At 41.9% G+C, this 15,246-nt stretch overlaps 1 protein-coding gene across 1 annotated transcript in view; it reads left to right on the top strand.

Moving 5' to 3' along the window:
- Positions 1 to 15,246, top strand: part of LOC124789099 (myrosinase 1-like) — a 190,114-nt gene that overhangs the window by 92,685 nt on the left and 82,183 nt on the right. The window contains exons 4-5 of the mRNA XM_047256391.1: positions 2,509 to 2,643; positions 2,749 to 2,871. Of these exons, the coding sequence (XP_047112347.1) occupies positions 2,509 to 2,643; positions 2,749 to 2,871 (258 nt within the window). The remainder of the gene's footprint in view (positions 1 to 2,508; positions 2,644 to 2,748; positions 2,872 to 15,246) is intronic.

The following is a 15,246-nucleotide window of genomic DNA, read 5'->3' as shown; positions in this document are numbered from 1 at the left end:
CTCTTGTAGACAGTGTCTTTCAGTTTTCACCACAAAAAAGTCTACATGCATCATATACGGGAACAAGCCGGCCAAGGTACAAGTCCTCTGCGTCCAATATAAGGATTTGGAAACAGTTCTTGAAGATTCACCATTCAGGGAGAACGACTGTTAAAAATAAGATTTCGAAAACAGCCACAACTCGCACTTTGTATTTTTTACTGACCGGTTGCGCTCTTCAAATGACCAAGAGCATTATCAGAATATACAGTTTAAATTGGCTGACAACTCTAAAGATTAATCTGACTGTACTACAGTACTTCAACTTACGTTTAAAGTACAGTAGTAAATGATGACATTCACACTGACAGCGCCAAAGTGGAAATTAATAATAATTAATGAAACTTAATTCGTGAAGACATGCTGTAGTTCTTCGTGCACTATGGGCTGGACAGCTTTCATGTTGATACCAAAGGTTCCTCCTGGTCAGCACAGGAGCGTCTTATAGCGTCCCTGGAAGATGATCAGTTAGGAGGCTGCGATGCTTGTGCTCTTTCAGTGTTCCGTCTATGAAAAATGTGCCTATGAGCTGATGATTCACTATCGCACGCCACACGTTTGCACTCCATGGATGCTGAGCTTTCAGCCGGCCGCTGAGGCCGAGCGGTTCTAGGCGTTTCAGTCCGGAACCGCGCGACTTAATTCGTGAAGACATGCTGTAGTTCTTCGTGCACTATGGGCTGGACAGCTTTCATGTTGATACCAAAGGTTCCTCCTGGTCAGCACAGGAGCGTCTTATAGCGTCCCTGGAAGATGATCAGTTAGGAGGCTGCGATGCTTGTGCTCTTTCAGTGTTCCGTCTATGAAAAATGTGCCTATGAGCTGATGATTCACTATCGCACGCCACACGTTTGCACTCCATGGATGCTGAGCTTTCAGCCGGCCGCTGAGGCCGAGCGGTTCTAGGCGTTTCAGTCCGGAACCGCGCGACTGCTACGGTCGCAGGTTCGAATCCTGCCTCGAGCATGGATGTTTGTGATGTCCTTAGGTTAGTTAGGTTTAAGTAGTTCTAAGTCTAAGGGACTGATGACCTCAGATGTTAAGTCCCATAGTGCTTAGAGCCATTTCAACCATTTCGATGCTAATGTTCCACTTGACGAAGGCAACGGAGATCGTCAACAAACCAATAGTGCATTTTTCGGCTGTTTACCTGGTCATGATTGGGAAATGTGGCTTAATCACTAAACAAGATACATGATACATCTAGAATATCCTGTCGTATGCCCATGTACACAAGTTAACACGATTCCCATAATCGTTTCCATGCAGCCCTTGGTGGAGAGAGATATGAAAGGGATGGAACCAACGTCGATAGAGAATGCGTGGGGCACTTGCCTGACACCTGTGACATCGTCGTGCAATTGCGCGGGAGCTAACGTGCGGGTCAACTGCAACAGCAGCTATAACGTTAATGTCCCTGTCTTCTGTTGTTACTCGTTTCCTTCTGATACCTTGTCTATGTGTTACACCAGCACTTTGACGTAACTAGCTGAAGAGGTTGATAACTAATCGCCGAGATGGTTGACGTCTGTTGGAATACCTTTCAACATACACCGTACAAGAATGTTCTGCAGTCTTCCTACACTTTCCGTACACAATGAGCATGTCGGCTTTCTCTGCGTTGATAAATCCCATCGTCCACTCAGGACCTACTGCTTGGATTGTCACACGCTAACTGACCACCAAGTCGCATTGCACCCAAGTAACACCCAAGTACACGTAAGCAAACGTAACAACATCGTACATAGCAACTACGCATGCTGAATGGCACAAACAAGTGTCGATGCGGAAACGTTTCAAAACACGATATCTCCTCGTAAACGACTCTCACTAGAATCCTACAACAAACACCACTGACGTCCTAATTTACACTACTTTTAGTTTCCTAATGTTAATAAGCATTCTTCCATTTAAAAAGGTCTATATTTCCAAAAAAATACTATTTCTAAGTATTATTACAATTTGTTTATTGGCGAAGAATACGAGCCCCTGACTACCAATCTATTCTGTGCAAAACCGCGCATCAATAGCTCTTTCCATTTCCACAATATTTGTGGTGCAAGTTTTAGGTGATTCGCCCTGTATCTTCAGTGACTGAAGTTAAATTTTCTGATAGTTTTGAGTGGCCTTAGGTTTACTGTCATAATTGATCAAAATTATTGATAAAATTAAATGTTAATGGTATCAGCATTGTTTAAATTATTACAAAATTAGGCTTAACTCTCATCCTATAAAATGTATAATAGTATATTGTTTAGTGTAAATGAAATAGCTGATTACAAGACTCAGAGCGTAAATTGGGATTTAGAAATTTACCGTGTTCCTTTACAATTTCCTAATCGCAATGCATTCATCGTTAGTTGATTTTGCTGAGTCCAGTAGTTCGTCGTTACCTCAATTCTTTTAACCTGTAGTTGTCAAGGTGTCTTGATGAGTGTGTTCAAAAATAAGTTCCTGAAACTCTTCCAGATGGATTTCTATCGTTTCTCCATAAGCTGGACACGTATTTTACCTGATGGAACCGCCAGTAACGTGAACGAGAAAGGAATTGATTACTACAGGACGATGATGACAGAACTCTTAGATAATGGGATTCAGCCTATGGTAAGTCAGAGTAATTATACATACTGCATAATCGTATAAAACCGTGAAAATTTCGTTTTGTGACTTTTGATTGATTTATGCGCTATTGACGTTGCTAACCAACAGGTAACAATGTTTCACTGGGATCTTCCGCAACCACTGCAAGAGATGGGAGGTTGGATGAACCCTCTTATGGCAGACTTCTTTGAGGACTATGCAAGAGTACTTTTTTCACAGTTCGGAGACCTGGTGAGAATAATCCTCAGGTTTCTAAACAAATCAATGAAACTTCGTAAGAAAAGGTGAGAAACAGCCAAATCAGTTGCAATATTTTGACCTAGTTTTCGACGTTCAAGCGATTTTAATAAACTGTTTTACTATTGCGACTTATTTGGTTGTTTTTCATCTTTTCCTCACGAAGATTACGTTCTACACTTGCTGCTTCTAGTCATGTTCTAGATTTTAGATAAGAACATTGGGAAAAATGTTTAATAGTAATCGTTTTACTAAGAGCAGTATTGTTTGTTGGACACAAAATTCTTTCAGTGACCAAATAAGAACTTGTTCTCCATTGAGAAGATGCAATAAATGTCCTGCAACAGAAAACAAGGGGAAAAAAAAACAAAAAAATATAATCTATAATTTACTTTAAAAGAGGCAATACTGGAAACAATAAAACTTCAGACCACTCAAAGGAAATAAAAAGTCTTCCAAACAGCTCAAAAAATTAATTTGTGGAATAAGAACTGTTTTTTTCTTCGTTAACGCTTGATAACTGAAAACATTTGGTTGTGCAATGTATAGTGAACAGAAGTTGAGGTCAAGTTTAAAATTTACGGGGAAAACTGAAAATCTCATCACTCATGAAACGTCATGAGTCCATTTCCATCTAGTGTCAGGAAATGTTTTATTTGATATACGGCCAACTGAAATAAACAGTTATGATAAACTTCACGTAACTGCAAACAAACCCCAGTGAACACACATATAATTTCGAGATAAACTCAACACGTCGTAATTTAACGTCGGCCACATTTGAATCATAAAAATTATGCGAAAGAAATAAAACTCGTAACGCCATTTAAAGAAGTATTTTCTCTCCGCCTTGAGCTTCCACCTTTGCCAAGTGAAATTTCCGTTAGCTAGGAAATCGAGTATTCCTCGTCCGTTGCCGATTTTGAACGGACTTTGTTATTGTCGTTTATTCTCATTTTGAGACAGCCTGTAAGTAGGTAAGCACAGTTTTGACATATAATGAAGTTGAAAATTAAAACATAAGCAGTTGATAAAACTTGAGCTTTCTTTTATTAAAAGTGGTAGTCTTGATGAGAAAATGAATGCCTGTGGGAGTGAAGAAGTTGGTTTTGCTACACCTCAGAGGCTGACGACATTGTAATTCATTGGTCCTAAAGGAAGTGTTCTATCGCGTTTTATAACCAGACCCGTAAAAACAGCAGAATTACGTTGGATTGTGTGAAGGAAAATGGAAACCGGATGTTATTGAGAACTTGGTGATGAGGTGGCAGTTGGATAAGGGTTTTGTCTGGTGAGTGCAGTGAATAGTAAGATAATAGGAAAGATTCTGGCTGTGTTTGATTCATCGACTGAGTGTTTTAGAATCAAAGGAGAGGTAAGTTCGGTCTAAGGGTAGCAGCTTGGCAATCCAAACTCTAGGGTTCTCGGTTAGACGTTAGCCACAACCTAGATTTAGAATAAATGTCATCAGCTATGGCAATCGAAGACTTCTCATGTAAGGAGTCATCACCATTATGTCAACGCTCTTGCCAAAGCAGGAAGAGGAGTAGCCAGGGATTCCAGGCATCCACTAGACCTTAGCGTGGTAAACTGTACCTAGAGGAGAAAGAATCAGCGATGAAGTTGAATAAAGCAATGGAAACTACTGTATTAAAGACACTCATAGTATAGCCACAGTATATGCTGTTTTGTAATATAATATCACGTTGATCACTTCTTCCGCAAAGAATTCTGGAGGGAAAACAGTACCTGTTCGGAGGTACAGGTGGAGACTGCCTAGTAGGAAGACGCATAAATTAGACTTTCTACGAATCGGAATGTGCGATGTTGGAAATCTGAACGTTGTAAACAAACCTGAGTATCTGAAAACAGGGACGAGCGAGCTTGGCAGTGGAATACCCCCACTTCCCAAACGATTAAATTACAAGGACCGTGTCTTCCTAAGCCTAGGGTTGATCAGTTGGGAAATAAGCTAATCGATTCCGAAAGAGAGCCGAAAAGAGATATGAAGTGGTCATCTACAGCCGAGATTGACAGCATGTAGTGCGCCCCAGGTGCCTCGTCTCTTAACATTGTAAGCCGACTGTTAATGTAACATGAAGAAGAGCTGTGTCTGGTACATTTTTACTATTGACGATGTAGTTTATCAGCTATACTTTTCATAAGGCAGTGTGAGACAAAGCGGCCATTGGGCGTACTTAGAACTCTGAGATGTCTTGGCCACAAATTTATTATTCCAATAAGCCTTATGCGTTTCGACGTTACGTCATTCTCAAAGGTAAATGGTTAAAGTCATTACTATGCTTAGAAACTTGTCCAAGTGGCCAACTGCACTTGCTTGTTATGAAGGAGTGTTGAACTGATACTATGTATGCATTTCGACAACTTCCTACTGACTCATTACTATGAGTTTAAGGGTTTTCCTTCGGAAATGACCTAATATCGAGACGCGTAAGGCGTAGTGGAATAACAAAATTATGGCAAAGACATGTCAGTGTTTAAAAGATGTAAATTCATACTACTATTTGACAACACTGACGAGTCATGGACTTTATATTATTTCACGCTACTAATTTTACGTTACCTTGTAAACAGTAGCAAATATTTCATGATACATGGTGATCTTCTATGAACCGAAACCGGATGTACAGCAAAGTTTTATCAGCAGCTCTTGGCGGCTAATCATGTCGTTTCTCAAATCAGAGAGTAACTGACTACTGATGTATATACTGAAAAACAAATCACAGCAAAGAGATACGTAGTGCTGCGTTCATGCACTCAGCGTTCAAAGTTACTAACATAGGAGTATGTTACGTTACGTGAACCTTGTTCATATAGCATACGGGAGTGAAGCCGAGTGACGTCTTTACAACCGCCGATCAGTCGAGGGGTGAACACCCTGTTATTTTTAAGGCACAAAAGACACGACATCGTGCAAACGACAGCATGCAGAGCGTATGCGGAAACATAGCACACACAGTGAGGCTGAGTTAACGCTACCTCTCCCGGTGGTTATTAATAACATGAAGGTATAGTAACGGGAGGTGACGGCACAGAATTACGTTGTACATTACTTTGAAGCCGGCGCAGCCATTTTACTAAACTCTAAACATTAGCAGTTGTTTCTTGTTCACAGTTTCTGTCGTGTCCACGCAACAGCTCTTTTAAATTGCAAATATTACACAGCTTTAGTGAATGACACAATGTCAGGAGGCATTTTTAGATGTTTTTTCTGGTCCTAAACGCATATTCGATCGAGTAATACGACGCATTTTACCTTGTTAACGTAAGTTTTTCTTTTTTACTCGTTCGAATAACCAGGAAAGTACTTTTGTAATCCAGCATTTTCTTTAATACAGAATAACGGCACTGATGTTCCATCTGCGCCCTCTCCCCAAAAATATTGAGAACATGTTTTGCTATGTCTGGACGGTTTGCAAGACTTCATTCTCACAGTGTTCAACCAGAGCGCTTTGTGTTGTATTGATAGGAAATCTAAAGCAAAATTACAAAAGAAATTAGTTAAAATTTATGTATAATCTAAGAGACAAAAAAGACGCACCACGAAGGAATTACCCAATGGGATATAAATCGTTAGATGTGACACTGAAGAGCTAAAGAAACTGGTACACCTGCCCAATATCTTGTAGCGCCTCGCGAGCACGCAGAAGTGCTGCAACTCGACGTAGTATGGACTCGACTAATCTCGGAAGAAGTGCTGGAGGGAACTGACGCCATGAATCCTGCAGGGCTGTCGATAAACCCGTAACAGTACGAGGGGGGGCGATATCTCTTCTGAACAGGACGTTGTTAGGCATCCCAGATATGCTCAATAATGTTCATGTCTGGGGAGTTCGGTGGCCAGCGGAAGTGTTTAAACTCAGGAGAGTGTTCCTGAAGCCACTCGATAGCAATTCTGGACGTGTGGGGTGTCGCACTGTCCTGCTGAAATTTCCCGCGTCCGTCAGAATGCACAATGGACATGAATAGATACAGGTGATCAGACAAGATGATTACGTACGTGTTACCTGTCAGTCGTAACTAGACGTATCAGGGGTTCCACATCACTCCAAGTGCACACGCCCCACACCATTACAGAGCCTCCACCAGTTTGAACAGTCCCCTGCTGATATGCAGGGTCGATGGATTTATGAGGTTGGCTCGATACTCGTCCATCCGCTCGATACAATTTGAAATGAGACTCGTCCGACCAGGCAACAAGTTTCCAACCATCAACAGTCCAATGTCGGTGTTGACGGGCCCAGGCGAGGTGTAAAGCTTTGTGTCGTGCAGTCATCAAGGGTACATGAGTGGGCCATGGGCTCCGAAAGCCCATATCGATTATGTTTCATTGAATGGTTCGCACGCTGACAATTGTTGATGGCCCAACACTGAAATGCGCAGCAATTTGCGGAAGGATTGAACTTCTGTCACGTTGAACGATTCTCTTCAGTCGTCGTTGGTCCTGTTCTTACAGGATCTTTTTCTGGCCGCAGCGATGTCGGAGATTTGATGTTTTACCGGAGTCCTGAAATTCACGGTACGCTCATGAAATGGTCGTAAGGGAAAATCCCCACTTCATCGCTGCCTCGGAGATGCTGTGTCCCATCGCTCGTGCACCGACTATAACAGCACGCTCAGATTCACTTAAATCTTGATAACCTGCCACTGTAGCAGCAGTAACCGATCTAACAACTGCGCCAGACACTTGTCTTTTATAGGCCTTGCCGACCGCAGCGCCGTATTCCTTCTGTTTACGTATCTCTGTATTTGAAAGCGCATACCTATACCAGTTTTTGGGCACTTCAGTGTATAAAGTCAAGCAAACGATTACAATTACAGAAAAACCGGATGATTCATTCAAGAAAAAGAGCTTCACAAATTGACCATGTCAGTCAAGTGTTGGTCCACCTTTGGTCCTTATGCAAGGAGTTATACGGGTTGGCAATGACTGACAGAGCTGTTAAATATCCACCCGAGGGGTACCCTGCCAAATTCTCTCCAATTGGCGCGTTTGATCGTCAAAATCCTAGTTGGTTGCAGGGTCCTGCCCACAATGCTCCAACTGTTCTCAATTGGAGAGAGATCCGGCGACCTTGCTGGCCAAGGCAGGGTTTGGCAAGCACCAAAACACCCAGTAAAAACCTTCACCGTGTGCATTATCTTAGTGAAATGCAGATCCAGGATGGCTTGCCGTGAAAAACAACAAACTGGGCGCAGAATATCGTCGACGTACCGCTGTGCTGTAAGGGTCCTGCGAATGACAATCAAAGGGGTCCTGCTATGAAAAGATATGGCACCCAAGACCATTACAGTTCTCAGGTCGTATGGAGGGCAACAGACAGGTTGATATCCCACCATTGTTGGGGCGACTCCAGACGCGTCTTCGGCCTGGAATCTCATTGACGGCAGTAAAATTGTGTTCAGTGATGTGCCCCGCTTCCAACTGAGCCCCGATGGCCAGCGAGACGTGTCTGGAGGCACGCCAGACAGCGGGTGATATGAACCTGAATTTCGTCCACCCTACGACTCAACAACCAGGAGTGTTGGTCTGGGTTGTCACTCCATTTCACAACATAACCTCTTTGGTTGTCATCCACGGCATCCTTACAGCGTAGTGGAACGTCGAGTATATTCCACGCCGCGTTTTATGGCCTTTCATGGCAGTCTATCCTGGGTTTACACTGTAGCAAGATAATGCCCCTCTGCACACGGCAAGGTCGCCGATCTCTCGGCTGTTGACAATGCACGGAGCATTATCTGCAGAGCCCTCCAACCATCTCGGAATTTTAACGATCTAACGCCCTAAACTGGCAGAACTTCGCACAATACCTTGCAGAGGACATCCAACAACTGTATCAGTCAGATCCAAGCCAGATAACTGTTTTCATAAGGACCAGAGTCGGACCAACGTGTTATTAACTTGCTTGATTTGCAAAGCTCTTTCTCTGGAGTGAATCATCCAATTTTTTCTGAAGCTGTAACCATTTGTTTATCTGTAGATGTACATTACCACGTCTACCGATTTCCGTCCCATCCCAATCGGATAATTCCTTCGTGGCGCATTTTTCTTTTCTTTTTTTTTTCTTATAATGCACATGTATAAGAAAATATCGCATGAACGAATCCACTTGTGAATAAAATATAATTTCTTTACACTAAAATTAAAACGGCTAGTACACCTGTAAATGATGCAGGCTGGCGTTTTTTACGAAAATACGTCCAACAAATGCTAATATCCGACCATACTAAAATGGCGGTCGTCGGCTTCAAGCTTGTAACCTCATGACAACTCTGCTTATAATACTTAATATAGCTTGAAAATGACACGGTCTGCACTTGTCGAAATATCAGCGATTATGAAAGACATTGTCTGGCCGCATCCCCATAAGTTATTTGAATACGTTATATAAGCATTTGCATTTATAGGAGTTGATGGGGTGGAACTGCTTGTTGGTGTTACGTAGAGGAGGGGACTTTAAGAAGGAAAATGATAATTTCAATTACCACGTCGATGAATGAGTTACGTGATTAAATTTTTGTCTGTTTGCTGGTAGGTGTCTACAGTCCGATGGCACAGTGATGCAGTACGCCGCTAAAGATGCCAAACAAGATGGCTCACCTCATTTCCTTTTTATCACTTAAGGTCATGATAGGGGGTTATGGCTTGGGGATTTCAGTGTGTTCCAAAATTGCAGACATGTTTCTCAAACAAAACAAAAAATACTTAGGTAACTTCGTTTTTTCAAGGTGATAGTTAAAACTTTACGCCTACTCATTGTAAGATGAGACATTGTTTATGAAATAGATTCGCTTTGCAGAATGGGAGTACTTTTAAGGTATTAAATGAGATGTCCATATAGGTTCACGCTACGGAGTGATTCAGCGCGGGGTTGAGAGTGTTCAGTGCTGGTCTAAAGTGGTAAACGGCGGCAGTATTAGTAATGAGGTGACTGATGTGTAAAGGGGATTCTAAAAACATGAGAGAAGGAATGTGGAACCAGTGCCAATGCGAATACAGAGTGCGGATCTGGAAATCAGAGTTGCACCCGCTCAGTATCGTCTCATGAGATCTCTCTATCAACTTCTTGGATCAAAGCAGTGAGGGTCGGCAGGTGCCACGGATGCTGATCCCAGCGAGTTGGGGTAGTGCTGAGGCAATGACTGGCTCAGCAGCTCAGGCCCAATCCAGCCATTAAGATTTAGGTATTCAGGGGTTTTCCTAAATCGTTTAACGCAAATCCCGAGAATTTTTCTTTGAAAAGAAACCACAGTTTGAGCTTGCTCTCTAATTCCGTCATCGAATGAATGTACTGGAGAAACCCATTTCGTTCCCATTTGCAAAGGACATCTTCAGAGGTGTAGTAGTTTCTATGGAGGGTTGATTCACACTCTGGTTCGCTACAGCTGAGTAGCGAGCATGGGTTTAAATCTGACCTGCATAGAAACTACAACCTTCCTTGAAGATGTCCTTCACAGACTGGGACAAAATGTAGGGTTTCTCCAAGAAGTTCATAACGAGCACGGTGTAGCAGCCTGGTGTATTTTCATTAATGTGAATCTGTTAATGGTGATGCCTCCCTCCAAACATGTACGTCATCTGCGAACAGCCGCATAGAATTATTGGTTTTATATGCCAAGTCATTTACGTATTGCTAAGAGCAGAGATTCTATCACACTGCTTATATTGAGTGTTGAATGTATGCACTACACAAATACAATCGGTCCAACCAACACAGGCCTATTAGTCATTACATCACCCCTTAATAGACGTAAGTATTAGGTCGAAAGTAAAGATTGCAAATAGAATTTTCTTTTGATCACTATATAGAAATCAAATATTACTGGACTTACATTACTGTGTAAAATATAATCCAGTAACAGCCCACTACATCCACTAAATCTCTGCCCCATGGTCTAGGCGTAGCGTCGTTGAATAGTAATCAGAACGTCCTCGACCCCGCCTTCTAAACCCACCAACACTTAAATTTTGATTAAGACTCAGCACTGGCGGCGGAAGACTTCCGGCACAAGAAGTCACCCCTCCTTCTGCCAACGGCCTTGTTAAAGAGAGCGGAGGAGCAGACAGAGGTTCAGGCCACTCTCTTGTCCTAGGGGTGGGAGACTGCCTCTAAAGGCGGAGGAATCAGCAATGATCAACTGCGTGAGGATGACGAAGGCAATCGAAACGACTGCATTAAAGACACATAACATGCATCCACAGGACATGTGGCCTTTAATTGAAAAAGGGTCATGGTGATCTCCATCGGAAAAAGATTCCGGAATACTCCCCTATTCGGATCTCAGGGAGGGGATTGCCGACGAGGAGGTGACCTTGAGAAAAAACTGAATATTCAACGAAAAAATAACGTTCTACGAGTCGGGCCGTGAAATGTCAGATGTCTGAATGTGTTAGGGACGCTAGAAAATCTGAAAAGTGAACTGCAAAAGCTCAATCTAGATATATTAGGGGTCAATGAAGGGAAGTGGAAATAAGACAAAGATTTCTGGGCGGATGAGGACAGGGTAATAGTAACAGAAGCAGAAAATGGTACAACAGGTGTAGGATTCGTTATGAATAGGAAGGCAGGAAGGAGCACAGTTCAGTGACAGGGTTGTTCTAATCAGAACCGACAGCAAACCAACACCGCCAACGACAGTTCAGATTTACATGTCGACGTCGCAAGCTGAAGACATAGAGAAAGATATGAGGACATTGAAAGTGTAATTCGGTACGTAAAGGGATATGAAAATCTAATGGTCATGGAAGACTGGAATGCAGTTGTAGGGGAAGGAGCAGAAGAAAAGGTCACAGGAGAATATGAGCTTAGGACAAGGAACGATAGAGGAGAAAGACTAATTGAGTTTTATAATAAATTTCAGCTAGTAATAGCAAATACTCTGTCTAATAATCATAAGAGGAGGAGGTGTACCTGGAAAAGACGGGATAAACGAGAAGATTTCAATTAGTTAACTTTATGGTCAGACAGAGATTCCGAAATCAGATTACCCTAGAGGTAAGGCGTGCCAAGGAGCAGATATAGAAGCAGATCACATTGTACTAGTGATGAAGAGTAGGCTGAATTTTAAAACGTTAGTCAGAAGAAATCAATACACGAAGAAGTGAGGTACGGAAGTACTAAGGAATGACGAGATACGGTTGAAGTTCTCTGAGGCTATAGATACAGCAACAATGAATAGCTCAGTATGCAGTACAGTTGAAGAGTAATGGACATCTCAAAAACGGCAATCACAAAAATTGGAAAGAAAAACATAGTTACAAAACAAAGAAGATATCTGCGAAGAAACCAAGGGTAACAGAAGATATACATCAGTTGATCGATGAAAGGAGAAAATACAAAAATGTTCAGGGAAATTCAGAAATACAGAAGAACAAGTCGCTGAGGAATGAAATAAATGGGAAGTGCAGGGAAGCTAAGACAAAATGGCTGCATGAAAAATCCAGTTTTAGAATCAGAATTTAAAAGAGCTTTGGGGGACTTACGATCAAATAAGGCAGAAGAATTTCTAAAATCGTAGGGGAAATGGAACGTTGGTGTGTAGAATGTATGAGTCTGGCTACATACCATCTGACTTTCGGAAAAATATCATCCACACAATTACGAAGACTGCAGGAGCTGAGGAGTACGAGAATTGTCGCACAATCAGCTTCACAGCTCTTGCATCCTAGCTTCTGACAAGAATAACGTATAGAATAATGGAAAAGAAAATTGAGGATATGCTAAATGACGATCAGTTTGGCTTTAGAAAATATAAAGGCACCGGGAGAGGCAATTCTGACGTTGCGGTTGATAATGGAAGCAAGAGTAAAGAAAAAGCAAGACACGGTCATAGGATCTGTCGATCTGGAAAAACATTCAACAATATAAAATGGTGCAAGATGTTTGAAATTCTGAGAAAAATAGGAGTAAGCCGTAGGGAGATACAGGTAATATACAATATGTACAAGAGCCAAGAGAGAATAAGAAGAGTGGACGACCAAGAACGAAGTGCTCCGATTAAAAAAGGTGTAAGACAGGGATGTAGTATTTCGCCCCTACTGTTCAATCTGTACACCGAAGAAGCAATGATGGAAATAAAAGAAAGGTTCAGGAGAGGAATTACAATTCAAGGTGAAATGATATCAACGATACGATTCTCTGATTACACTGCTATCCTGAGCGAAAGTGAAGAAGAATTACGTGATCTGCCGAAGGGAATGAACAATCTAACGAGTACAGAATACGGATTAAGAGTAAATCGAAGAAAGACGAAAGTATTGAGAAGTAACAGAAATGAGAACAGCAAGAAACTTAATATCAGGATTGATGGTCACGAAGTAGATGAAGTTAAGGAATTCTGCTACCTAGGCAGCAAAATTAGCAATGATGGACGGAGCAAGGAGCACATAAAAAGCAGACTAGCACTGGCAAAGAGGCATTCCTGGCCAAGAGAAGTTTGCTAGTATCAAACATAGGCCTTAATTTGCGGAAGAAATTTCTGAAAATGCATGTCTGAAGTACAGCATTGTATGGTAGTGAAACATGGACTGTGGGGAAAACCGGAACATCATAGAATCGAAGCATTTGTGATGTGGTGTTACATACGAATGTTGAAAATTAGGTGGACTGATAAGGTAAGGTATGATGAGGTCTTGCGCAGAATCTGAGAGGAAAAGAATATGTGGAAAACATTGATAAGTAGAAGGGACACAATGATAGGACATCTGTTAAGACATCGGGGAATGACTTCCATGGTACTAGAGGGAGCTGTAGAGGGCAAAAACTGTAGTGGAAAACTGAGATTGGATAATATCCAGCAAATAATTGAGGACGTAGGTTGCAAGTTCTACTCTGAGATGAAGAGGTTGGCACAGGAGAGGAATTCGTGGCGGGCCACATCAAATCAGTCAGAAGACTCATGACCTAAAAAAAAACTCTACAAGTGTGCATCAGGAATCATGTAACACCTCATGCATTTTTTTTCTGTAACAGTTTATTCAATCCAGTACAAACACATATGTGTATTTACAAAATTAGGCAACTCTCTGACATAATCATTTCAGGTGCTTTGGTTTTATGCCAAAGGAACTCAAAATAGAGTGGATACATTATCCCCCCCTCCCCCCAAACACACACACTCAAATAAACGCATTTTGCTTTTCAAATCACAGTAGCCCAGTATTTTACCGGCCATTAAAAACGGAACGGGCAAATAATATGTACCCATGAGAGATAGACACCTTATTTTCTGAACCCCCATGTGGCACCCAAACAAGACTGTAGTTCTGTCATTGCACCCACTCTGGTGCAAGGCACTATCGACCTTCAAATTACTGCCACAATGTTATGTCCATATCTCATATTGTTACTCATATTTTCTGAGACATATTTGAGGAAAATAATTACAGTCAGCAGGTAAAAGGCTTGCTGTACCGCTACAGGTCTCATGAGTAGTAATGACTTTGGACAACGTTCTCTAAACAGGAAAGTTCGATCTGTGACCACAGATTAATATTTAATCTCTGCATCAAAAGTAAGTAGCACTTTAAACAGACCGAAATTTATCTACATTATTTAGAAAAATATGTAATGGTTTGTTTCATACCCGTACAAAATAGATACGGTTCACGTTATTTTAGTACTGGTGTAATGTGCACGTTGAGGGACACTTGGAAATAACTGTGGTTCGATCTTTGTAACGTGCTTGGTGCAAGGAACAATGGCCCCTCAAATTAAGTGTCACACTGTAATTTTCACCTCTAAATTGTCTGTATTATCGTTCTATAAAAGTACAAAACTGGTTGACTAGTGAACAAGTAAATCTTCCACACAAACAAGGCCAGTTATAAATTATATTCTGACTGCCTATAGTTTTACTTATTTACCTGTAAAATATGTATAAATTGTTAACACAGTCTCCTCCCTTTCTCTCTTTCCATCTTCTCCATCCCCTCGTCCGTTTCCACCTGCCCACGACCCCTCATATCTTGAAACTGCCTCTTGCACCTCTCCCTCCTGTCCCCTCTCTCTCTCTCTCTCTCTGTCCATCACATTCTTCCACTCTAAGACCACACCTTCCTCCCCATCTCTCAGTAGATCTCCTCCCCCCTCTATCTGTATTTCTCCTTCCCCTCTTATTCTGTTTCCCCTCCTGCTCCCCTGTCTCTCCATCAATCCTCTCCTGCTCCCTTTCTCGATGTCCATTCCCTCCTGCCACGCTGTCTCCTATCCATCCCCGTCTCTGTCCATCTAAACCTCACCCCTCCCTCCCTCTGCATTAACGTGTTGATAAATAAGTTCGATACTACTACCACACAGGACTGTTGTGATGTGCAGCCACACACACACACACACACACACACACACA

This window comes from Schistocerca piceifrons, chromosome 1, assembly GCF_021461385.2.
Source record: "Schistocerca piceifrons isolate TAMUIC-IGC-003096 chromosome 1, iqSchPice1.1, whole genome shotgun sequence".
Taxonomy (NCBI): Eukaryota; Metazoa; Arthropoda; class Insecta; order Orthoptera; family Acrididae; genus Schistocerca; species Schistocerca piceifrons.
The sequence above is the reverse complement of the archived record's forward strand: the minus strand, read 5'-3'. Positions and strand labels throughout refer to the sequence as shown.